Below are 27,211 nucleotides of genomic sequence, written 5' to 3'. Positions count from 1 at the left end.
CTAACAACATCATGGAAAGAATCCCTATGCACAAGTAACTGAAGTCTCGCTCAAGTACAATTCTCACTTTGAAATCTCGTGAGAGCCGAGTTGTTGCAAGCAAGACTTTACTTCCTAACGTTACACCAACACAACACAACTCTGACTTCCACCGTTGTCTTCCTGCAACAACTTGCCTTGAGATTTCAGAGCGATGTTTCGTAGGCATCCATTCCATGATGTTGTCACACCCGGTAGAACAATCTGAGCCTGTTGATGTCAAAAATAAGCACTTTTTTGTGGACGTAATTTTGACATGAACAATTGCCCCAAAGGAGTACGTTGCAGCCACTGCAGCCGGTTCTCAGCTACCGCCTGAAGCCATCTACTGCACTGATTCTAAAAGTGTACCTACTAGTCATTTCAAACACCAAGAGACTGTATGCGAAAATAGGGCCCAGGTTTAAAAATACCAAAATTATCCTTTAAGATTAATCCTCTGTGATGAACTGACCAAAAGACAGGCATTGCCCTTCATAAAGCCACACTGTAGTGTGATTTAAAGTGCTATAAGTATTTACTCATCCAGCTTGTCAAATGTGTGGATTTGCTGGTTTTTCTCTGTTTTATATAATTATAGACTGAATATCTGCAGATTGGATCTCTGCGCATTTGTTTATTAAGTGCACAGAGATGGAAATTTTCCGATTCACCAGTGTTGTAATATTTTTCTGCCATGGCTAGAGAACCCTTGTCCTCCTAATAACAATCTGACTGGTCCCAGTGCAGCGTGGAAAGAGCAGCCAGCCGGGCCGAAAGCCAAAATCCAGTTGTGACAAGGTCTTTAAATTCTTTCATTTTCTGTGTAGCGTTGAATTGATACTGATCAAGCTTCCATATCAGGTTATGTAAAAACTCCCAAATGTGTATCTAAATTGGTTCAACTGCAGTGAACATGCTGAATTTTGAGAGAAGCTGACATTTTTTTATATGAATAAAAAGGAAGCTGCAAAGGATCTACAGTAGTTTGTGCAGTAAACAAGGAAAACCACTGCACATAAACACGTTCATGGCTCCATCGCTGCCTCAATAATTTACATTACGGGGGACAGGGAGAGCATTGTGCTCACTGTGCTATTCAGATAGTTTGCCAGTGAAGTTTTTTGATGAATTCCCAGCTGCCACTCTGCCTCTGTGTCTTTGTGCTGCCTCGTCTCTCGGGTCTCGCTACCTTCTTGTATGTGAGTCACTCTGCACCTGAAGATAGATACTATTTCCCTGACATACATCATAGTCTGTGCACGTCGGGCTGTGATGTCAATGCACGCGCACACACACACACACACACACACACACACACACAAAGCTCACATGGACTGGGGGAGGGAGGGGGGAGCCACCGCACACAAAAACAGGCCTAGGCCAGACCATAATACCCCCCCCCCACACCCCCACACCCCACCCCTTACTTCACCGCCTGTGCCCCTCCCCCCGCCTGACAACATAGACATCCCATAATATGCATTTGCCTGCCCCCCAACCCCACCACCTCTTTTCTTCAGTGCTTGGCTTGCCACTCCATAATAATCACACTGCTAATTCGCCGCCTCTCTCTCGCTCAGTACCCCCTCCTCCCTCTTCCTCCCCTCCGCCATCATCATTTCCTGTCTTATAGGTTCCTGAAGTACAGTATGCCTCTCCAAACAGCAGCCACTTAAAGAGGCTCAAAATACCCAGCCTTCCTATCTGTGACGTCTTCATCGCACTTCGTCAACCCAGGGTTCCTTTCTCTCTCTCTCTCTCTCTTTGTCTCTCTCTCCCACAACCACACAGTAGTACAGATCATCACAGATACAAATAGATATGAGATACAGCCTGTTTATGCGCTCTGAGACACAGAAGGGGAGAGTTCATCTGGTATTTTCTGTGGCGTGGTTAATACAAAATCAAACCAGACACCAGATACATTAATAAGGTCAGTAGAGGCGTCGATATAGGATTAGTAATGACTCCCCAAGAGGTCCCATGATAAACCTGAGAGGTCAAGATGATTAAGGGGACAGGAAAGACAAAAATTCTGTGACGAAACTTATGTTCATGTTTGACTTTTATCTATTGGAACGCTTTATTCTTGCGAAATACTAGATATTTGCAACTTTTCCAGCTTCTAAAGATCCTTCTATTGAGATCATTTGAGAAGGTTGTTGGTTGAACTGCTTAAAACGCTCATCTTATCCAACTTTGTGCACCTGTGTAGGGAACCCCCTTCAAGCATTAGAAACCCCCAGAATTGCTGGATACAACAGTGCAATCCATTTGTATGATTGTAGTTTTTTATGTTTAAAAGCCATGAGAAGATGCATTTGAGCCCGAAAGTGGTAATGTCGGTGCTACGGTAGAGAATGTTGTTGTAGCACCATTGATATTGTGTTTGCATTGTAAAATCAAATTAATTTTAAAATCAATTGTTCAAGTATACGCTATGTGCTTAGTATTTTCAGCGCTTTGCTTGGCCGTCGGACAGCTATTTGCTTTGGAACTACATTTTCTAAACTGTAGAACTTCACTATTCTTACACAACTTAGCTGTGCACTGTATAAAGGAAATAGATGTCTGAGAGCAAGGTAAGCACTGAACATATTCTAAATATAGCATACACTTGAACTAATATTGATTTTTTTCTGGTAGGCCTTCTTTTAGGTGGCTAAAATAAAGCTCCGAAACCTGCTTATACTAATGAGTCCTTGTGTGTGGGCATTGTAGCAGTAGTCGGTTTGAATCAATGCTCTTACATCTATCGAACCACGCTCATGTTTGGCCATGTTCAGACTGTGTGTTGTACCAAGACAGCGTCTATACACACACACACACACACACTGAGACAGACTACGGGTTCACACACTCAAATGTGTATCCAGTGTCCAATTGTGATCAGATTTTGCTTTCATCATTCAATATGCTAATAACTACATATATCAATGCTTTTATCATTGACAATACAGTTGAAGGAGCTGCAGCTGGCTATTCAGGCCAGCAACGCAGTTAGGGAGGCATTTGGTTTCACATTATATTTTTTATCTATTGCATTTAAGGTCACAAACAGGGCTGTGTTGAGGGGTTATTAAGTTCACACATGAAAGTTACATGTGGCACTGCATGTATAACTTTAAATAAATAATCATCTGCTGTTACTGCAGGCATGTTTATTGCATGTTTTATAATTTAGGTGAACCTTTTAGTTATAAATGTGGCATGTGCATGCTGTGGAATTGCTTGTTTGCCAGGGACAAAAATAAAAGGACTGCTATTATTTCTGATATCTAACATGGAACAGGAAATACATCTGTTGCTGTTGTAGCCAACTGATCCAGAACTTGTTGTTTATGTCAAATTCTGCATTGCGAATGCTTCCAAAATCTTGGCTACGGCCCTGATTACAAGTAGGTTACTGTTTGGAAACAAATGTGCCCACAACTTTAGGTACAACTGCACCTGTATTTAGAGAGCATGGCATTTTAAACAAGGTCTTTGCTTTGGAGAAAGCCTCAGATCTGTATTTTAAGGTTTTGTTTTAATGAGATCATTCTCATATATCCAGATTAAAGGAGTAAAAGCTCCACAGTTCCAATAAACTGCTCCAAATATGTGTTGCGTGAAGACAGTAATAGGAATGAGCTATGATCTCCATTTTCAGTGATGTTTTCCTGAGGCCTCTCGGGCTATCATGTTACTGTCTTTGGATAGCCACAGAGACAGACATGTCCTCCATCCATGACTCTTGACTTGCTTCAAAAAGTCGTTCATCACACATTATCTTTCGAGAAACAGAGTGATATTTCTGTTGTTTGTTACAGTTGTGATTCCACCTGATATTAAATCATAATCTTAATCAGAAGCGCATGTATCTTCCAGGTGCAGCCACTGTGACTATCAAAATGTCAAAGTCATGGTGCAAGGACGTACGGAGCCACACATACTGATCACTGAAGAAATCAATGGCAGAGTGGCTGATGGGAAGTATTTTAGATGTGGAGGAGTGACGCTGTGCAGCAGCGGAGGGAGAAGCTAGTGTCTAATGATGCCGTCTCTCTCAATCAAATCATCCAGGGATGTTATTTGGTTATATTTTAACACTATTTCAGCCAAACTGCATGTTAGTTCCATTGGTTTGTCACAACTGCCTATCCCCATCCAATCTGCACTGTTTTATATATAACAACCTGTCACCTGAGAGACATTGTCCTGTCCTGTCTTATATAATGTCCTTTCCTTCACTCACAGGATTTCTGGGCATCGTCTAGGTTGTTAATCTCAACTGCCACTTCATCGAGTCTATAATGTGACGTCATGCAAAGAGAATTTTGGTTTGTCATTTTTAAATTCCATCTTGGACAAATTTATTTCCAGCTTCTTTCCCATTATGCTGCTGCAAGACGGTCACATTTATAGTTTGTCTGTCTACTAGCAGTGTTTTAAAATCTCAAAAACTAAGTGATTTCAATTGGTGGACAGATGTGTCTTTGCAATAGACTATTAGAAACTTGATTCAGATTCTTAAATTGAGAACCACAAGCAGCAGAGAAATTCATTAATGTGAAGCATTGTCATAAAGCATAGGCTCATATTAAGATAGGAGTGGCTGGCTGGATGAACACAAACACAAGGGTCATTGGCCAGATATGGTGATGTCAGAATTGCTAATGTTGGGACTTTGCCAGCATGAGAAAAGGGAAGAAATGCTCCCATGTGAATCACTTGAGGCATAAAGGCAGAACATGAGCGAACAGATTTCCCTCATTGAACCTTTGCAGTTTCATGTCCATTAAATTTGGTGGACGGATTTTAGCCTCACACCAAGGTTAAAAAGATTTTGTAGTGAATCCCATACAAGATTTTCAGCGTTTATTGACCAAAGCTGTAATGTAATGAGCCAGATCTTAAACCTTAAAGAACATACCAATGTTGTTGTAAGAGACAAATTATATTCACATAATAATACCGCTAACTATTTTCCAATGTATCGTTTCTACTTATTAGGCAGCGATGGGTTTCTGTACAGTAAAAAAACTCCAGTAGCACACTCTTGACACTTGATTTTTTTTGTCAAACGTTCATATGGTTGCATATTACTGCAGTTCATTAGCAAATGTCAAGAGTCTGCAAAATTACTTTTTATCCCAAACAGAAATGAATGGAAACCAATGGCTTCTTGAAGAACGGAGCAATAAATAAAAAAAAATCACTATGACTATAGCACGGGCTGCAAAATTGACAGCAGTAGTGTATTCATGTTGTTTAGTAAATGGTCTAAATCACATATGGTCCTTCCAAGGGAGTGCACAGAAAATAAATTACTTTAACCTCCAAGAAAAAGTTACAGGAAGTATTGTCTTTAGGTGTTTTAGCAGTGAAGTTTTTTGTTGCCATGATTACACCGCTAACTCCTATTTATATCTCCTCTCCTCTTGTCAAGCAAATATGACAACAAAGCAAAACTCTCAAGCGTAAAATGTGTCAGAACACATGTCGAATAAATACTTAATAAAGAGATTATGTGAGCAAAAGTACAAAAAGAGAAGTTTGAAATTCCACCTCAAAGGCCTACATGCACGCACACACGAGCCGCCATTTTATCTTACCTTCTCAAAAACACATGCATGCACTCACTCACTCTCTCTCATGCACATTATATGCTCACACGTCTGCGCAAACACGCACACCCAACCCCCACCCAATCCTCTGCTCGACACTCACATGCAAACACACACACACCCTTTTCCCTGCTACACTGCACCCCCCACCCCCCCAACCCCACACACACACACCAAAACACACATACCTCCCCCTCACACACGTATGCACCCCCCTTCCAAGCACACACACACTCACGCGCACGCTAAGACACACACCCTGTTCCCCTCCCCCCTCCCATTCCATACCAGGGCACATCGTGACAAAACAAAGAACACCCCATAATAGTCAGAGTTGCACAGTATGCATGGTAACCAGTTATGTCAGAGATGAAGGCATTGTGTGTGTTTCACTGTATATATGAACACACACACACACACACATTCATCCGGCTGCAGATAATGCTCACTTCATACATAAATAAACACACACACTGAGGATACACAAAATTCTTGCAAACACGCGGACACACAAACATTCCACAAACCCACATATATACACCTCCCACACACACACAAACACGAGAAGATACACAGACACACAAAATTACAGGCTAACTGGTACGCATCCAGTCACACATACTCAAACACGAGTGCATGCAGCCACATGTACACACCAAGAAACACACACACACACACACACATAAAAGTACACGTCCATATAAATAATGACATACATCGACAGGAACATTGAGGCAGAGTAAAACGATATGGACACGAACAAAGACACAAAAATTTAAAAGGAGTGCAAACACAAAAGATATGAGCGAAAGATGTGAAGACAACACGTAGACATAAATATACACATGCAAAAAACACAAACACAGACACACAAAATGAAATAGCGGTATACATGTCAACCTATATGCTGTAACCATGACCCATATATGAACACAAAATTTAACACAGAGATGGGAGTCGGACACAAATACATTGTATAAACGCAAAAGTATACACCAAACAACGTACATGGACACAGACACAAATATAAATACTGTATGCAACGTAACCCATACGGTAAATGGACACAAACACAACACACTGAACACAAAGGTAGTCGGAAATGCAAAATTAAAGACGCACGTCTGAAAAACTGAGAGACACAGAATGAATTCAACACATAATCATACACACAACTCAGGACACTAATATGACATTAGACATAAAATACAGATGTAAACCCAACATAAACAGATAAAATGCTAGCAGATGCCAGTTCGGGCAGTTTTATACTGTAGATCTGCAAAGTAATATTTTAACATGCAGTGTGAATCTTCTCCTTCTGACAGTGAGAGTAATTACACTGTCAACACGTCCTTATGACATATATGGTGTTTTAACTCGGAGGTCGGAGCTGGGAATGAAGTCACACCTGAATTTACCGCATTCCAGTAGAACAACAGATATAAGTCGGAAAACCAAGATTGATGCCTCTGGCCATTATTGGCAATACCAGTTTTTAGCACATATAAAACACTGTAGCAACATGTCTACAGATATAAGTTGGACAGGACTGTACTTAACGACACACAAATAAGATAGAAGTGCGATAAACAGCAAATTACTACAGCTTTCACTACTGTTGATTCCGGGAGCAGCCATCTTGGATTTTGAGGTCGGGGTTGGTGAGTTTCGCCCGACTCAACTGGGGTGTTCCAGTTGAAATTTCCAACAGGGAAGTCTGACTTCCCTGTTGGAAATTTCAACTGGAACTATGTCAAGTGGAACGCACCTATAGGCCCCTAGTTGCTGTAGTCTACTCAGTCTCTACGGTTATTTCCACCCGTCACTTCATTACTAACAGGTTACCAGCGCAGTGTCACCACAGACACCAGATTAAAAAAACTCTCAGTATACTGCGAAATACAGAGAGATCTACCTGCTGGTGATAGGCTTAATCACATTTGGTGAGGGCTTAAATGTAACGGACGTTAATTTGTACGAACTGCCGTATGTAAAAGTTCTGCACTCCAACCTTATAGTTTAAATACAAAATGACTTTCAACTTCAAACTTGAAACCTTGACCAAATTTGAAACTACAAAACTAATTGAACGTGAACAGACAGTGTTGGTTTTCTTCAACAGTAGTGTCCAGTGTGTGTGTGTGTGTGTGTCTGTACATGTTGCTGTTATGTTTTTTCTTTACAATCAGACATAAACAAATGTTGTATTGTTTTTGAGACTCAGATAAAGAGGCTCGACATACTGGTTCTCCTCTCTAATGTATTCTTTGTTTAGGCTAAGTGTGTGTGCATGTGGCTGCGGGTGCATGTGCTCCATGTGTGCACGTGCACACATGTGCATTTGTGCGCGTGTGTGTCCCCTGAGAGACGAGGGAAAAAAAGGAAGAAAAAAAAAAAAAAAAGAGAGGTCAGGTTTCTATCCCATGATGCAACGGTTCTAACACCCCTCCCTCAGTCTTCTCCAAGCTGGTTGCCAGTGGTAACGCACTTATAATGAGGTCAGATGGACATCCAATAATATTCACCAGCCAAACCAGCAAGCAGCAGAGAGCGAGGCGTGTTGGGACAGACAGCAGCCAAAGTGTCAGAGGCTGAATCAGCAACAAGACAAGATGGCTGCCAAATAAATACAATAAGTTGGCGTATACTCGTCAAGTCACACAAAGTAAAACTGAAAGTTATCTAAAATCAGCTGATTTATTGTAGCTTTCATTTTTACTTAACTGTTATTTACCTGATAATTAGTTAAGTTTGGATATCCAAGAGGTTTGACTTGGTTCAAACACATAAAATAACTACATGGAAAAAGTTTTGAAATTCATCTTATCAACAAAAATCTACAGGAGCAAAAATGAAATCTTAATCAGCTGAGGTTCAAAGTCTAAATGTAAGCTAATCAAAGCTGATGTGGAAATCATTTGTTTCATAGATGTCACCAGTCACGCATGATTTTACACGTTTTCACATATGAGGAACAGGATTTAGTTGATTGCTCATGTGTTTTACTTTTTTTCTGTGTTTGGTTTTAGATCCGTAAATAGGTAAAATTACCACTACAGTAATATAAAAATACTCCATCACAAGTTCAACCCTTCAGAAAAGTACAAACATGTTTTAAGAAAGTATCAAAAATCCAAGTATTTATTATGCAGATTTCAGAATGTTATATTGTTAACTGACTTGATTATTGTATAATTGACACATTAAGAGCAGCATTTTAATATTGTAGCTGGTTGATCTACAACAATGCATCACATTTTATAACATCCAATGTTTTAGAATAAATTGTTTACTCTTAAATGTAACTAACCGAAGAATAAACCTATGAAACATTGTGGAATAATAGTATTATATATCTTATATAGTATGTATTTAGTTAATACTGGTCACATGACACAAAATCAAGTATTTTATTAAAAAGGTAAAGTAGGGGTTTGGGGACAGTTTCTTTTACTTCAAAAGTATCATGTGTAAAGTCAGAGCAGACTTCACATTGATGAATTACACAACTTATCCAAGTTTCCAGAGTCTGTTGAGAACTGATTTTCATGCCATGATTCAAATGAATGGAATCAAATGGCAGCCTGGAAATAAGAAAAATACAAACAAAGACCAAAATAAAGCACAGTCATGAGTTGGCCTTTGGATTGTGGTTATTCCTCAAAATGCACATTTTATTATTAGGAAAAACGTTCAAGCCTTTAACCCTGAAACACTTTTCTGTTTGCATCCCCATAAACTGACATCTGGTAGTTTCATCAAGTTCAAGATCTTTTTCTTAGAGATATTTAGACAGCTGCAGCTACTATTGAATTTGGGTATTTTATATATTATTTAGATTTTTGTTATACTATATCGTAAAAATGGACTGTTTCTAGGTAGAAAACTAAATAAATGACTCAAAAGGGATTCAGTATTTTCCAACAGAATTACATACCTGGCAGCGTAGAGAAGGCGTTGAAACATTTAGACCACAATGCCGGAAGATAAATATACAGAAAATATAGTTTAACGAATAACTATAATGTAAAATGTGCGTTTCTTTTTGTTTTTTTTGATGGGGTTGTGTTGGGGGGACTATACCACTGCTTTTGTCATGTTGGGACAAAACAGTGGCTTGTAAAAACACTGGCAGATTATTTGCTTTTAATTCAATTCAACATATATATTTTTTTTATATATAGCGCCAAGTCATAACAGAAGTTATCTCAGGTCTAGACCCAACAACTCCCCCCATGAGAAAGCACTTTGTTACTATGGCTGATGGTTGAAATGTGACGATGTGATGGGTTTTAATACACCTCCAGGTCCACAGTCATGTCCTCAAATTAACAAACAACACTGGGAGAAGTTCAATTAAGACACCAGTGAACATGTTGCAACAATGACAATAACTCCCAGCACTCCATGCCAGCATATGTGGTTAGAAAGTGTTGTGAAATTCAGGTGACTCAAGTTTTTAGTGAAGACCTCAGCTGATCCTCAAGACCTCAAACCACAACCCAAAGACATTAAAGAAGATGAAGAAGAGAGGGATGATGAGGAAAAAGGGGTTTAAGACCTAGAGGAAAGGGGATGAAGAAAGACTTGATTGTAGTATGAATGAATAGTTAACAGTTTTCCTTTCATGGTTTCTTCTGTCTCTTTAACGCTCTGTCGCTGCCTTCAGTCAGACAAAGGATCGAGTGGCTCGGAGCCTCCATGCCACGTTGGTCTGAAGGATCCATTTTAGACTGCCAATCAAAATGAGCCCGGGTCATTTACATACTGTATTCACTCAGGCCCACTCAAAACCAGTGGGACATCTCCCCCTAGTGTTCACTGTAGGATACTGTATTAAACTGCTGGTCACGAAATGTCATGTGTGCAGACAACAGACTCTGTATGGAGTCTGAAATCTGCTACTGGAATAATTGTACTTAAATAGTTAATTATAACCAGGTAATAATTAATTAAAGTTGCATGCAAGTTGATGCAAACACAGTAGTTAAAATTACATGTTTATGATGCTCCTAAAAGAGCTATTGGTTAAATGAAGATCTTTAAATGTGCCAAATTATTTACCTTTCTCCTTATCATGTTTTCAAATATTGAAAGAGTAAATGATTTAAAAAACATTTATGATGGCTGAATCTTTCTTAAAGGAGGATTCAGACCGAATTAAATGATTGGCCGTGCTTATTATAGTCTCAGCAGAACTGGATTCTTTTTAACTTTTGTGTTAGAGCATTTGATTTATTGATTGCTGTCGGGATTTAAAGAGAATTTCAACAAAAAAAATGCCTCTGATATGAATTGACTACCCTAGCTTTAGGTTTGAATAAGAGTAAAAGTTCACATTTGTGAGCTTGAGGTTTTTCAGCAAATTTTACATTTTCTACTACGTTTTATATATATATTTTTTATGTCCTATGCATTTTATGTTCAAGGCTGTGTGTGTTCTACATTTCGCCTTGCTCCAAGACGAATGTCCAGTTAATAAAGGGACAATAACTTAAGCTGAATTTTACTTCTGTCTTATTGTTTACAAATGTGTATTCTTGTCATACTCCATCTTAGTCTTTAATTTAAAGGTGTTAAAAGAGAGTCATGTTTGTCAAAAAAAGGAAAAAAGGAAAATTTATTTGGAAAATTCACACTTGAGAAAATGTTGCCATTCCATTGAGGTTGAAAGGATTTCTTATACATGCTAAATGTCCCCGTATCTGTTATTAAAAGAATACAAAAGTTAAATCTGAGGATTGTTTTTCCTTTAAATCACAAGATAATAAAATATTTCATTTCTTTTTTTGCATTTCTGTTCAAGACAAAGCAATTTTATTAAAACTAAAGAACGACAGAAAAAGTGCAGATGATAAAGAAGTGGCTCAAATGTGAAATAAGAAAAATAAAATCAAGTCAAGGTGAAACAACATTCAAGTACTGTTTTTATTATTTCCGAACACCCACCAGTTCCTACATTCTTCTTTCAATACACAGCCCTTTTCTACATCTGTAACATTTGCAGCTGCTGCTCTGCACCTTTTTTTTCCTGTCATTAGAAGCTTATTATGAGGATTGTTTAGTTTGTCAAACGAGGCAGGTGACTCTCTCAAACCGTTGGCACTCAACCGTCAAGTAATAGTACAAATAGCCTATCTAAAAAAGAAAAGTTTAAAAAACTGCTAAAACAATGTTCCCCAAGAAACAAAAAGGAACAGAGAAAAATAAAATATAATACTTGTAATTATCCATACGCTATCAGAATAAACTGTAATCTCTAAAACAGTGACAAAAAATGGATTTTTTGTTCATTTTAATGGGGCAGTACCTCAGTTTAAGGGGTTCAATCATTTCTTTGGCTCACAAGCATTAAAGACTCCCCACCAGAAAATATAATCTATTATACAAAAATATATCATCAGTTATTCCACTTTAATCAGAAACACTAGTCCTCTGATCTCCAGTTAATGAACTGTTTTATTTGTTACATGTAATTTTGAAGTAAATGACTCGGAAAAGACTCAAAGCTCTAAGAAAACAAAGCTAATTTGGACAAAACTGCTCAAACAACGGCTCTGTGTTACTCTAAAACCTATTGTCTGTTAACTGATGACATTACAGGTAAACAGATTTCTGGGGTTTAGTTAAGGTTTTTAATGCCCACAAACATTGATTAGTCCGCCGTGGGCCAAAGAACCAACCAAGATGCACTTTTAAACTGAGCGGTACTCCCCTTTAAAGCCTCCGGGAGGCGCCAACACACCAACCAGCACTAGAGGTTCCAGACAGGCCAGGAGGAGAGCCAAGCCGGAGTGGACAAAGGTCAGTGAAGGAGGTCAATGAAATGTTTGCTCTTTAGCAACATCTGCTTTAACAGCATTAGCCATGAAAATTTAGATTCAATTTAGCAATATGTTAAAAGGGCAATGGGATTTATCATTTTCTGAAGTAAAAGCTGAAGCAAAAGTGGAGAGTGACAGTTTGTTGTTTCTAAGGAGAGTCAGTGAGAAGAGTTTAACATGTGTGACATTAAAAATGTTTTTAACAGTGTTGGCTTCATTTTTAATGTTTTTCTGCTACTTCTAGGAAACTGAGGCCGTGAAATAAGATGCCTACCTTAGCTTAGCATAAAGACTGGAAATAATGAGAAACAGCTAGCCGTGCTAACCACCAAGAAAAGCAACTACTAGCTCTTCCAACGTTCACTAATTAAAACCGTATTTCTCTTTTGTTTAATCTGTACAAAAACAGAACCGTAAAAACAAAGAAATTAGGATTTTGTCACCCTAAGATCCAGGCTAGCTGTTCCCCCCCCCCCGGTTTTTAGCCTTTGTGCTAAGCTAAGGGTTGTACTGACGAATATTTAGGATGTCATCTTTAAGTCAATAATCCTCCCCTGAAAAAAAAAAAAACGTGTTTTAGCCATAAATAGATTTCAAAATATAGAATTTCCTGACATCTTGGCTCAGCCAGAAAGTGGAAAAACAAGTTAATGAACAGATTTAAGGTAAAAAAGCAAGAAGGCAGCTTTCTTGAAGAGAAAAAAAATATTTTAAGGCACTTACAGCTATGATCTGTAAAATTAAGGCTACTTTTATCAGACAGTGCCTTAATAGGACTATCTTATGTGTAATATCCTTTTAAAAGATTCTTGAGTTTCATTACTGTAAACCACTTTGGTCTAGTGGCCTCCATCTCACGTCAGTGGACTTTTTAGATAAAAACCAAATCCTGGTTTTTTTGGCTTTCACTCATTTTCATGAGCAGAAGATCTGACAGCCTTATCTCTGTGTTCTTCCCTGATTTGGGCCATAAAGTGACACAGCAGGGTCTTCAACAACAGAAAATAAAGCATTGAGGCCGACTCTTTTTTTTTGTCTCAAAATGAATACAGTATTAATTTATTGATGTTAAAATTTTATAAATAACAACTTAAATATTTTATATTTGGTGAGTTTGCAGTTGAAAGTGAATGACTCTCTAGTGAATGTGGAGTTTGAGGTTTCAGGATGTGACCACAGTGAGACGGCAGCGGAGAGAAAAGGCAGCGTGACTGCAGAGAAAGGACTTTTGAAAAGCCGAGGCCATAGTGACAATCAAACATTATTACGTCCAAATTTTGTGATTACTCCATGTTTTGTTGCCAGATGGCTCGAGGAAAGTGTCTGACCATTTGTCTTTGACTCAACCTATTTCTGTTCCAAATAAAAAAGGTCTAAATAATTTATTTCTGAACAAATTACATTTTTGGAAAGCACCGTTTTACCCATGATAGCAAGGCTGTCGAGTTTGCAGCTTCAATCATTGCTCTTGTTAAATTATTGCAAATATGCATGTCGGCATTATTAATCACTGCATGTACATGCGTGCATATTGTCTTTTAGACTTAGCAGCAGAAGTCAGTAAAGCTCTACTGAAACTATAATTTGCCAGTTTTGATCCAAGTAATATGAAACTCTTTTTAATGATATGGGTAAAGTCAGGTTACAGTCAACACCATTTTTGTTTTTAGCAACAACACTCTCAACGCTCTGACTGTTGAAGCCCTGGTACACTGGTTAATGTCCGTCTCTTTAAAATAAAACCAGCATTATTGTTTTACTTTATTTCTGCTCCACCTGCTCCTCTTCTCTTTGTTTTAAATCAGAGTGGTGGTCGGTAGAAAATACCATTGATGTTGCATCATTTTTATTACTAGGTTATATATAAGAATTCAGCCTGCTGGAACAAAGATAAAACTTAATCTGACTTTTGACCCAGGAGTTCAGACACATTTTTTATCAGTTATAAGTGTGACAATGTAGCTGTCAACTCAATTTTCAAAGTTTTTCCAAGAATTATGTTGATTTGACGGTGTGATTCCGGACAAATCTAAATCCACAAAAGTTCGTAGTTGTACTGTGAAAATGCAACAATATATTTCAATGCCTTTCCAGTTTGTTGTTCTTTGACCTGGAAATGCTAGAAATAAAATAAACAGACAGTTCTTTTTTAGTTTGACTGAGGTGGAAGAGAAAAGAAGTTGTGATAAAGCAGCTCAAGTTCACAATAGATTTCAATAAACATAACAGGGCAGCTACAACTGTGTACACTGACCAAACCCAAAAAATTACTTTCAGACATTTTATTCTATTCTTAAACTAAGACTTGAGTAAAAATCTTTTGAGAAATGTCATCATTTTGAGACGGTGGTTGCCAGTTTCAGCTGTAACAGTGACTCCATCCACTGTTTGTATCTTTAAAGGCATCTGAGGTCCAAACCTCTCTATTGATCAACCTGCCTCCTCCTATAATTAAAACTCTGTTTCCTGGTTAGTGAGGAGTGTTGCTCAAATGTATTAGTCATATTATAGCGACACGTATCTATGATGAAAATAAAGCCTGTCGAGAGCCCTTCTGTTCCAACACCACACCCACATTAAGTCACTACGGCTGAAGGCACTGTGTCTAAACATGTGTCTACCCAGTCTACCCCGTCCTCCTCCTCCTCCTCCTCCTCCTCCTCTTGTGTCCTCTTGTCTATAGCAGGGAGCAGCGCTTCTTGGGTTTGTTGTCTGGAGGCTCCAGAGCTGCCAGGATGGCCTCGTCAAACACGTTCTTCAGTCCCCTCTGAAAGAGAGACAGAAAGAGAGCACCAACACTGACAAGCTATGCTTCCATCTCAGTAGGTACGCTTGCTCATAAAAACAAAAAACAACCTGAGTGGAAAAGCCAGCAATAAAAAAAAAAACAAAAAAAAACAAAGGCAAAATATCGCTAGGCTGCACTATCAGGTTTGTGACTACTGGTTTTTAATTGTCAATTAATCAACTTATTATTTTCTTGATTTATCGTTCGGTCTGTAAAACCCAAGAAATCAGTAAAAAATGTCCAAGATGGCATCTTTAAATGTGAATCAACAGTTCAAAAAAATAAAAATAAAATTATATATATAAAAAACTAAATGTCAGGAAAGGAAAAGCAGCAAATCTTCACATTTAAGAGGCTAAAACAATCAAATCTTTTGCATTTTATCTCTAAAAACAATGTAAACAATTGATAATTATCTAAACAGTTTCCGACTAATCGCTGAATGGACCAATTGTTGCAGCTCTAATCATAATTTATTGGAACACTGTACTACTGTTGTAATTTATTGTCCCATTTACTCTACAACATTTTCTCTTTAAGTCTGTAAAATGTTTTGTGATATTAATAATGTATTCACTTTTCTCATTCAATACAAGATCATTGACAAAAAAACTCCTTGAATTGAAACATTTCTTGTTTATCTCGACATTGTGCAAAGCAATGTGATCAATCAATCATTGTCCTCTGCTGTGTCAAGTCAGCCAGATCCAGACTTGTCTCCTCTTGAGATCAGTGTTGCACCACTCATTAAATACATGACTTACCCGACTTGTTTTTCTAGGATCCGCTTGTTTCTCTGGAAGGTTATCAGTGTTGAAAACAGGCATTTTTTTTTTTTTTACTTTTACTACTCTTTCAATGACTCAGGCCTGTTCCTCACTGTAAAAGGATTACATTATTCTCCTCCATGTACCTGTGTAAGAGCTGAACACTCCACATATTTGACGGCCTTGAGGTCACGGGCCAGTTTCTCCCCGCTCTCACAGGACAGGGCTCGCTGTTTGTTCTTGGCCAGTTTCTCCAGAGTGTTGCTGTCGTCTCTCAGATCCACCTGAGTCCCGACCAGTAGGAAGGGCGTCCGCGGGCAGTGGTGTGAAATCTCCGGCACCCACTATTAAAGCGGCAAGGCCAAACAAGAATGAGACATGAGTCTTTGATATTCTCTATGAAATACGTTTGTGTTTAATGCAAGTTTTCATGACCTCTCCGTCCGACCTCTCTTTTTATTTCTTCCTTTGACTGGTTTGAATGCCAATAATACTTGACTAAATTCCCATCAGCAGCCTGGGAAATTAAACAGCATTATGGGAAAGCCCTGTCCTCATGGTACGTAAGCAAGTCCGTCATTTTCTTCTGAAACATGTGTAGTGTTTGTAAATACAACCTCTTCTCTGTTATGTTGCCAAATTAACCTTAATCTCAAGCTGGAAACACTGACGCTGACTAAGTAACGGAACTTCACAGACTCACCTTCTCTCTGACGTTCTCAAAAGAGGAAGGCGATACGACAGAGAAACAGACAAGGAAGACGTCGGTCTGAGGGTAGCTGAGGGGTCGCAGCCTGTCGTAGTCCTCCTGACCTGCAGGGGGAGACAAACAAACAACTCTGCACAAAAAGGTAGCAGGTAAAGCAAAAATACATCCATTGTCATTGGTTGTTGAGGGAGATTAGAAAGTTTCTCTCCAATAAACTCACAGATTTCCGGTCACAAACTCAGAGTACTACAACAAATACTGGTGCTCGTATTGTTACTACTACATTGCTGCCCCTATTACTACCCACATTAACCAACACTGTATTTTATAAACAACATGCATTTTTACCTGCAGTGTCAAACAGTCCCAGAGTGTACGGCTCCCCGCCAATCATCACTGTCACTGCATAGTTATCAAAAACCTAAGTGAGACAGAGGGTGAGGAGTGAGGGAGGGACAGAAGAGAGGAATGAGGGGAGGACAGGGTTTAGAGGTTGGAGAGAAAGACGGAGAGAGAGGTGAAAACAGGAAGTAAAAAATAAAATAAAAGACATATGATCTCGAACATTCTTTAAATCAAAACAGGAAGTACACTTTCTATCTTTATGAGGCTTGGGAGTTCCCAACCAAAGAGAGAAGGACCTTCATTCCCTGTAACTCTAACCAAACAGGCAAAAATGTCTTCAGTTTCAAATAATGTTTTTAAATTTTCTGAAACTCATACTGGTTCTCACAAAGATAGAAGTACACACACAGCAAAAGGTTTCACATCATTGTAGCCCTTTCAGGGACTGAGGTTTTCTCTTAGGATGCTTGTGCCCAAAAAAACATGAGTAAATCATTTAAACTATTTTCCCACTGAAGTGGGCGTTTTATAGTACAAATTGGTAAATTGGGCTATTGGGGCCAAAACTTTAGCCACATTGTCTCCCCCCTACCTGCGCAAGTCAAAAGGTCAGAGGGTTTGAACAAGAAGAACCAGGTTCTTAATTTTGATTTTAGACTCCCAGACTAGTTGCAACTTTTCTGGATCTTGCACAGGAAGATGACGCATAGTGTTAATCCCAGGAACAAACCTATGATTATATTTCACCAATTGTGGGAACCACGAGCACAACTTTAGACTCATTCTCTGAACTAATCAGAGACGTGGGCGGCAATTCAGATGTTTGGAACCGAGATACTTCTTCAGGACTGTGCGGGCGTCGTCTCCCTGACTGTCAAATTAATTTTCTTTTTTCTATATTATTATATATTATAATTTGTAGGTGGAAGTAGGTGACATAACGTTTGAAAGCCTCGCCTTCATCAAACCAGAAATCATGTGAAATAACCAGCATTACGGTAACTTTAGACGATAAGGTTTCCTTCACTTATAGCAAGAGGCGACAAAGAAGGTTTCCCGGGGCCTTTAATGAATCAAAAGGCATTCAAATGATTAATTCAATTTGCATTAAATAGATGAAAAACATTTCCCGTGAATGTAAATAGCCTGTGAGACGTATGGAAACAAGCTGAATGCTCTCAGTAAAGGGAGTTTTGTTTTGCCACCGTGCAGGTGAACAGACTCTCTGTCTGCCCGTCTCTCTCGGTTCACTGTTTCATCACTCTTGTACCTTCAGGCTGCTGCCAAGTACAATAAGAAGCGGTCCCAACATGCCTGCGGACCTCAGCTCCCTGAGTTTGGAAGGGAGCTGAAGCAGGGAGGGTTTTATAGTCCCTGTGCCTGCTTGAATACACAGCACGACTTCAACACGTCGACCTGCTGTGGTCTTCTGTAGCCTGCAGACACTGTTTGGTTTTTTAATGAAGCTGAGTATGTACAGACAGGGTTCCAGATAAAGAGGAGGATGTAGCCTGTAGGAAAGTAAACTATATCAGATATTACAAACATGGATTCAAGCGTTACTCCTGTATCTGTTGATGTTTATTTAAACAGGAATTCTCATATTATGTGACTGGAAACGCTTGTTGCGTAAAAAATATATCAAACATCTTGGGCCATATCGAACCTCACACTTTTTTGGTACTGAGCAAAATGTGTCTCTGGGTATGTTAACTTTCAAGTATTAAAAGCAGGTATAGACTGTGTTAAGAAAACAACAACCTGTAATCATGGTAACTGTACAAGATGGCAACAGTTGTCGTCTCAGAACGTATAAAAATATAAAACTACGTGATTCTAATGATATTAAAGTTTCAATCACAAAAAACTCTTCATGAAATGATTACTGGTCAGCCTTGTAGTCCTAATAACTGATTCTTTGATCAGATCCCTGATATAAAACTAATTTTATTCAACCAAAGTTCTTGAACAGCAGCATTTGTAAAATATTATTATTATTATTATTATATTTCTAAAAGTAAAAAAACTACTATTGAAAAAGTTTTGGTATTGGTACAGAAATGCAGTTATCAGCACAAAAAATATATACCAATTTATTTGTATAACGTAACTTCAAACAACATCTAATCTTCTGTATAACCCAACCCAAGTTTTAGGAAATATATTTAATGTTCAGTTTAAAAATACCTTTTTTTCAGGTTTCATTATACGACCTCTTTTCTACAGATATGACCTTGAATACATTATTTATATGTATAAAAAAAAAGTTTATTTAAAAATAAATATTTGTGCCTAAATAAGCAAAGATTAAAGTTACGGATGAAATGAAAAGGTTTAACAATCAAATCTGCTTCTTCATTATGTTTCTCTTCATTCATTCAGTCTGAATGATGTTAGCTGATTTATGTTTGGGAGATTATTATACAATCTAAACATTCATTTCCCATGAGCTGAGATGTTTGTCTTTCACAACTCTCAAACTCTCATTTCCTATTTTAAAACAAAAACACAGACAAAAGGAAACTGACGCAACAACACATTTCAGAACTCTAAATGGACAAAAAGATAAAGCAGTACTGTTCAAGTCATTTTTCATGACACTGTTTTTGTAAACCCCAGCCTTCCCAGACTGGGGAAAGACGGTCGGCAGTGCATGAGAGTGTCGTATTTTCATCTAGTCGTTCAGTAAAAAGTCAGCTAACTTTATCAAATGTTAGCCGTTTTGTTTCTTCCAGAACTAAGAGGCAAGCTTGGTCGACAGGGTGATGATGTGTTAGGACAGAGCTCAGACTACAGACGCTGCTAGAAACTGCCTGATCACAACACAGTGGTTACTGTGGAAAAGAGCTGCAGCTACATGGAGAAGTGGTCAGTTATCAGTTGTGTTATTTAGTGTTTTAAAATTCTCTACAACTGATTTACATGTTTGCTCAGTCATTCTCTGTTTAAGCTTTATACAATAGCTTGAAGTGAACTGCTTAACAAAGACACTCCACTTAAAAGGTTACGGATGTGGCATGAGATTCTAGAAAGGCGACATATTTCTGAGGGATTATTTCCTGGAGGAGACTTCCTCTCTCCTGATTTCTTATTGTGGTGGCGGTCAGGGGACTGACAGGAAGAAACTCAACAAGATGCAGCACTGATGTGAAAACACAAACACAATGAAGTAAAGACAAAACGGAAAATTTCTATATGTTTGCTCTCAATCTGCAGAAGCAGTTTTTCATACTAAAAGTGAAGAGAAGAACAAGCATGGATGAAGAGGATGTGTGCAATAACATTAGCTTGAATTAAAGACCAATATTATCATTCAAAGTGTAAGATATAACTCCAGCGTTTGGCATGGAGTTATATGGCTGTTACTAACAATAGGATTATACTGGCAGGAACAGAATGATGTGTATGCAATAAAAACAATGGGCGTCACAAAACAATGGGACAATAAGGAATAAAAATATACAAACATCCTTCTTTCAGACCAAACTGTTAAGCAGCCTGGATGAGCGGGAGCTATGTAATGAGTATTATTATATAGAAGAATTTCACAGTTGTTACTTACTGCAACAGTATTTAGGACCACTGAAATAAAGTTAAAAAAAGAAGTCATAATATTACAGGAAAAGTCTTGATATTTGGATATTTATGTTATAGTATTAAGAGATAAAGGGTTTTGTATTTAGAGAACAAAATGTCTTATGTTATAATTAAATTTAGGCTAAAAATAATGTGCTCATCGGTGAAACCCATAACTTTTATCTCCAAAATAGTAAAACTATTATTCTCTATATACTTCAACTTTATCGTCTAAATACTATGCATTTAGTCATGTAATATTACAACTGTATTTTAAAATTATTACGACTTCATTCTTGAAATATTACAACTTTATTCTCAGATTTACAACACAATGTGTAATAACCTAAACTATTAATGATTGATGAGTGAAAACACATTTTATCCAGTTACCCACCCCTAATCGATACATAACGGAAAATAAATTTATTACAGGTGTTGGGACAGTACTGACATTTTCATAACAAATGGTTAAAAATCATGGGGGGCGGGGGGGATGTGTGAGGGACAGACAGACAGACAGACAGACAGACAGGAAGGGGAAGAGAAAGTTGAGTCAGCACTGTTGGTTCTGCAATCCTCGGATCAAAGCGTGCTGACTACTGACAGAGAGACACGGTACCGTACAGCAGTCAGCAATCAGTGAAGCTGCCCATCAATTAGGGACATTTAAGATATCTCCATCAGGACAGTCCTGCCAGTCAACAGTCAGTCAGCCGTTTTCAGAAAGAGCGTGCAAGATCAGTTGAGCTGAGGTGATGGACCACATTTTATATCAGACTGAGCCTGTGAGGCTGCTTCAACATCGTGCTGCTTCAGCATGACACGACACTTCTGAATAGAAAAACCTCAAACAGAAGAATGAAGGGAGACATACTCCAGAGAATCTCAAACTCTAACTTGCAGGTGCATGTAAATAAGCAACCACATACACACATATACAGAATATGCACACGCAGACTCCAACCAAACAGCAAGCACCGGATACCGTGAAGATTTGCCATCACCAACATACAAGTGTGAAAGACAACTTCTTTATCTCAAACAGCTGTTCCCCTTTAATGAATGCATGTTTCTACCATAGACTGTATAAAAGAAGTGGACGTAGCGACCAGGAAGTCACCTGTTCGTTTTAAAGCCTCAGATCTGGCATACTGGCCATCACCAAGTGACCATATTTGGACGACAGGGTGGAGCTGCGGAGGGATACGTCTAGGTTTCTACAGGGTCAATGGTACTGGCAGGGTCCAGCCCTCTGAACCTTTGACATTCTGGGAAATTATTTTCAATTTAATTGGTGAGCTTTAAGCGGATTTTGTTACCTTTGGACAGAGCCGGGCTAGCTGTTCCCCCCCCATTTTCCAGTCTTTATAGTAAACTAAACTAACCGTCTCTTGGTTGATAGTTAACTTACAGACATAACAGTGGTATCAATCTGGCAAGAACTATTTGTTTATTCCAAAGTGGGTTTTAATTTCGTTGTTTTCTGGGATCTAAGATCTACAACACGGCTATAATGAAGTCCAACAAGGCAAAACTCTCACACAGTCAGGCAATTAAACAGGTTGTAAGTAAGCAAACAGTTTCACCAGATTATCTAAATCACCCAGTATAATCCATTATTGAAAAGGAAAACTATGTGCGCACAGTAAATACAGAAATATCTGTATTGTGATGTTTTTTAGAAGAAGAAGAAAGAAGAAGAAGAAGAAGAAAGAAGAAAGAAGAAGAAGAAGAAAGAAGAAGAAGAAAGAAGAAAGAAGAAAGAAGAAAGAAGAAAGAAGAAGAAGAAGAGTTATTGTCACAAACACATGATGCGAAATTCATTTTCTGCATTTAACCCATCCCACAAGGAAGCAGTGGGCAGCCGCTGTGCAGCGCCCGGGGGACCAACTCCAGATGTTTATCAGTGTCTGGTCAAACGGCACTGACTAGAGAACCTAACATGTTTTTTTGATGGTGGGGGAAACTGGAGCAACCGGAGGAAGCCCACACAGAGGGAGAGCATGCAAACTCCACACAGAAAAGGCCGGGACAACCAGGGTTTGAACCCGCGACCTTCTTGCTAAGAGACCACTGTGCCGCCTAATCTATTTTGATTTACTGCACAGTCCGTTTTATGTTTGTTTAATCGAGACAAACCAAGTATCACTTCCTGTGTGACAGCAAAGATCTACAGGGGCACTGAGTGTTAAAGACAGTAAGTGAAACTTGCTACAGTACATTTGCAGAACTTTCATGTCAGTTATCATCAGTTTGCTGCAGTAAATAAAAAGTGTCAGTGGGTTTATTTGTGGGAGCAAAGTCACTCACCGTGGGGACGTATTCAGAGGGAAACTTGTTGGTGGTGTAGGAGATGAGCAGACAAGTCTTCCCCACAGCACCATCACCCACCACCACACACTTTATAGTCTGCATCTGAGGAGGAGGAGATGAAGGAGTAAAGAAACAGAGAGGAAAAAGTGGAAGAATGAATGTGAGGCAGGGAGAGAAAGTATTTGATTATTCACAAGATCACTGGAATGACTAAAAAATTACAATATAAAGATAACATATAAAGACACAACTTGTCCAAACAGTGATTTAACAACACGTTTTTTGAAAATTCAAACTTTTTTATGTGCGTAAAATAACCTGCATATTCAAAAATACATAAAGACTATTTAATTTACACCTGAAAAGGGTTGATTGGTTGACATATAATTAAAAAATGTATTTTTTGTCACTGTAAATCCTAGACCAATATCAATAACAATAAACCAAACCAATTAATTTCAGTGGTACAGCTTCACAAATCCAAACAGATTCATGATCCTTCAGTCCCACATCTGGACAAAGTAAATACTCTAGTAAAGGGTTTTTTAGGCAGTTAATGATACTACATAAGTAAGCAGTCAAAATTGTCAAGGTCAAGGTACAGTAACCAGGATGTGTGGATCCAGACAGCAAATGTACTAAAATTGCTGCTTTTCTTGAGAGTTGACAAACGGGGATGGTGGGGAATCTTTTCTGCAAGATACTACAGGAACTAAAACACATCACTACAAACCATGTGAGAACTCCGCTTATTGGTCAGATGTGTCTGGGACGGGGGCAAAAGAAAGTGAATACACTAAGAAGGTCCTGTGTTCTGGACTATTGCATATTCCCATAAGAGAAACCATTGCTATGCAGTTTAACATGGAGAAACGGCACAATTGACATTTGCTCATAATTATCTGGTCAATCTACCAGGCAATACTAAACCAGCAGAATGCCGAATGCACTTCAAGGAAACATCTTGAAAATACAATACTATAAAGAAGACTGCTGCCTTCAGACAACCCAGCAGACCAAGGGAGCTAATTTTGAACACGTACAACAACATGCTAATCGTCACGTTAGACAGAAAACTTGGGTCGGATCACGTTCCCACCACAAATTAACCGTTCCAGAGTTCATTTGGGACCGAGACCACCTCCTGTGAAGGGTCTTTTTGCGGTCGTTTGGTCCGCACCACAGTTTGAATGACAGCTTTCACAACAACCCAAATGAACCGCACTAACCAGGCAAACGCACCGGGGTTCGTTTTAACCGAACCAAACAGGTTAGGCCTGCACTCTTAGAGATGCATTAGGGTTTTAAGATTGGTATCACTCCTTTTGAAACTTCACACTAAAAGTAGAAATGATAAATCCACAGGCAACTACTCTGATCATCAATGAATAATTTAAGTAATATTTTGGAATTTTGATATTTGGTTTCAAGCTTCTCAAATATGAATGTCAACATTGGAGTTTGGGAAATTGCGATGAGCATTTTCTTTTAACATCAAACAATTAATTTCTTAATCAACAAATAAATTCAGATCAATTTCAAATCAATTGATAATGAAAACAATACACTAAAACAAGAAAAAAAAACAGCGGCACATGATTTCTGAGAGACACTTTGAAAAGCTTACTACATCCTAGGATCAAGTACATCTTTATCTAAGTGGGAATTTGTTGTGCAGCCAGCAGTAACTACATAATCATTTGACAGACAATGCACAATAAATATAACATGAAAATTACAGTGAATTATTTAAAAGGCCAATGGCAGCAGGGAGAAATGAGTTCTTAAGTGTATTGGTCCAGTATCTTGGCAGGTTTTTTCTGCGGCCAGGCGGAAGCAGCATAAACTCCTAGACAGGGGTTGCCTAGGATCAGCAAGTCCTAACTTTGTGCAGATGAGGAAGGTCATTCAAGACCGTCCCTGCAACTTTGCCGTAGAATTTGACGATATCCTGCAGTCTAGTTCTATTTTCGAGGGTAAGTGACCCAAACCAGCTGACAACGGAGAATGTCAAAACACAGTGGTGGTTAGTAAAATGATATGATTTATTTACATGTCTAACTTTGAGAATAACTTATAGCCTGTCGACAAAAAGGAAAATCCCCGCCCCTTTTTCTTGTCCTGTATGTTTCAGCTGCATGTAAAGAACCTGCAGCCTTCAGTCCGTTTGCATCAGGTGGCACGTTGACTGAGATGCCATGAGCGTCCGTAAGAAGGCCAAATGTGACACCAGTTAACAGAAACAGTGGTAGCTGTGTAACGCGGTGTTTACTACACACTGGTTGGAGATCCTGTGACCACCCAGACGCTGAGCAGCTCACATACCCAGGCTGGCGCTTCATTAAGGAGGACAATGGTAAAGGGGTATGGGCTGCCACTTTATCACTGGCTCTTTGTTTGGGCCTTTTGGCAGGGGCAGCGCTCAGCTGAACTCTGATGAGTCAGGGACAAACTAACTGGTCATTTGCAGGGACGATGACACCAGTTATGTCTGCATAAACTATTCCTAGAGATATTTCACATACACGTCCACACAATACTGGAAAATGCAGCTATCAGTGGCAAACATGTATTTAAAATGCACTTCTTCCTCACAGTGTTTGAATCAGGTTGAACCTGTTTCGCAAGATGCAGCATCTGATTGCTCTGGGAACCTACAGATGAATTAAGGTTAATGAAAGTTATACTTAGTTGCAGTCTGTCCTAGTCACGTCACAAAATTATAGGATTATTTTCTTTGTGAATGAATTTATCAATTTCTATATAAAATGTCCAAAAATTACCGCTTAAATTAAAAAAATTTGTTTTATTAACGTTCTTTGAACTGAACTGAAGTACTGATATATGTAGGGGGCATTAATGTTTATGTGTATATATGACCACAAATGGCAACCGTATTTATTGTACAGCTGAAATGATTAATTGATCAGCAACTATTTTGATAACCTACTAATAGTTTCATTGTTTAAGTGATATTTTAAACATTCTCTGGTTCTAGTTTTTTAGACCTGAGGACTTGATACCATGTTCAGATAAAAAAAGGTATCTAAATTTGGACTTTGGCAAGTCATATTAGGCATTTTTCCCTTATACAAAGTAAACGATTCACTGCAACAATAATTTGCTGATTGATGATAATAAAAATGATTGATAGATTTAGTGAGAAAAGGCCATCTATCTAAAATCCAAACACATTTAGTTTAAAATTACACACAACAGAAAAAAACAACAAATCCATATATTTGGGAAGCTGTAACCTTAGTGTTCAATTATCAAAAGAACTGCTGATTTCAACACCATCAACTTATTGATTTATCAACTAATTGTTGACCAATTGTTATTTAACTCTTACCAGTAAAATCATAAATGAAAACGTTCATAATGAAAGCAGACAGTTCATCTTTACAATGTGAAATGAAAGCAAACGTTTCAATTTAGGTTACATATAATGAGGAAACAAAGACTCCAAAATCCATTTGCCTACTGGAAAATAAATCAATGTTGTCATTCCTTCAATACTGCTGCCACAAAACATCACAGCCCAAGTTTACTGTTACTTTTTTGTATGAACTTAACTTTAGTGTCACTTCCGCATAGAAAACTTCTTGTACAAATTCCTACTTACAGTCTTTATCGCAAGCCAGCTCGTCAGTTAGTTTGTTTGTGCAGAGTTAAAGCTCTGAAACGATGATGTCACTACTTGTTGACAACATTTATTTATAAGCAGCCAACTGTTGAGAAGTTCACTCTTGCGAAGCTAGCCAACGTTAGCCAAGTTAGGTCGGTATAACGTATAGCTAAGTTACATCCGCCGGACCCCCACCCACAACAAAAAAGGCCTGTTTTAATGAGTTTAAAATTAATATAAAGACAAAGAAACACCTTTGAGGGACAGCGTGTTTACTGTCTAATAGAAACTCAAGCTTTAAGTTGCTCTGTTTCACCAACACACCGGTAATTTTCAGCAGAGATTTAACATCAAAGCTAGCAGAGTTAGTTAGCTGTGAAGGAAATCGTTTGTTTTGACAGCTGCCGGTTGGCAGAGTTAGCTCTCTGCAGGCTAACAATCACAGTTTTAACAATGAAAACAGTCACTCTAAAGTATACTGCTGTTTCTCTGCTGATTTATCAATATTTATCGACAGTAAATCATAGTTAAAGACAGTGACAGCCACTAAGTTACCTTGTCAGCTCTCAGCCGCTGGAGTGCTGGTTGAATGTTGTGCTACGTTCAAGTGCTTCCCGTAAACTCC

General features: G+C 38.5%; 1 protein-coding gene across 1 annotated transcript; it reads right to left on the bottom strand.

Annotated features, from left to right (window-relative positions):
• Positions 1-11,547: 11,547 nt before the first annotated feature.
• Positions 11,548-27,211, bottom strand: LOC123976223 (cell division control protein 42 homolog). The gene is made up of 6 exons (XM_046058184.1): positions 27,142-27,211; positions 22,956-23,060; positions 17,070-17,142; positions 16,716-16,825; positions 16,159-16,356; positions 11,548-15,224 (listed from the first exon to the last, which is right to left on the bottom strand). Exons 2-6 carry the CDS (start codon positions 23,058-23,060, stop codon positions 15,135-15,137), a joined length of 576 nt encoding a protein of 191 aa, XP_045914140.1. The 5' UTR covers positions 27,142-27,211; the 3' UTR covers positions 11,548-15,134.

The sequence above is a fragment of the Micropterus dolomieu genome, linkage group LG09, assembly GCF_021292245.1.
Source record: "Micropterus dolomieu isolate WLL.071019.BEF.003 ecotype Adirondacks linkage group LG09, ASM2129224v1, whole genome shotgun sequence".
In the NCBI taxonomy this organism is placed as follows: domain Eukaryota; kingdom Metazoa; phylum Chordata; class Actinopteri; order Centrarchiformes; family Centrarchidae; genus Micropterus; species Micropterus dolomieu.
The sequence above is the reverse complement of the archived record's forward strand: the minus strand, read 5'-3'. Positions and strand labels throughout refer to the sequence as shown.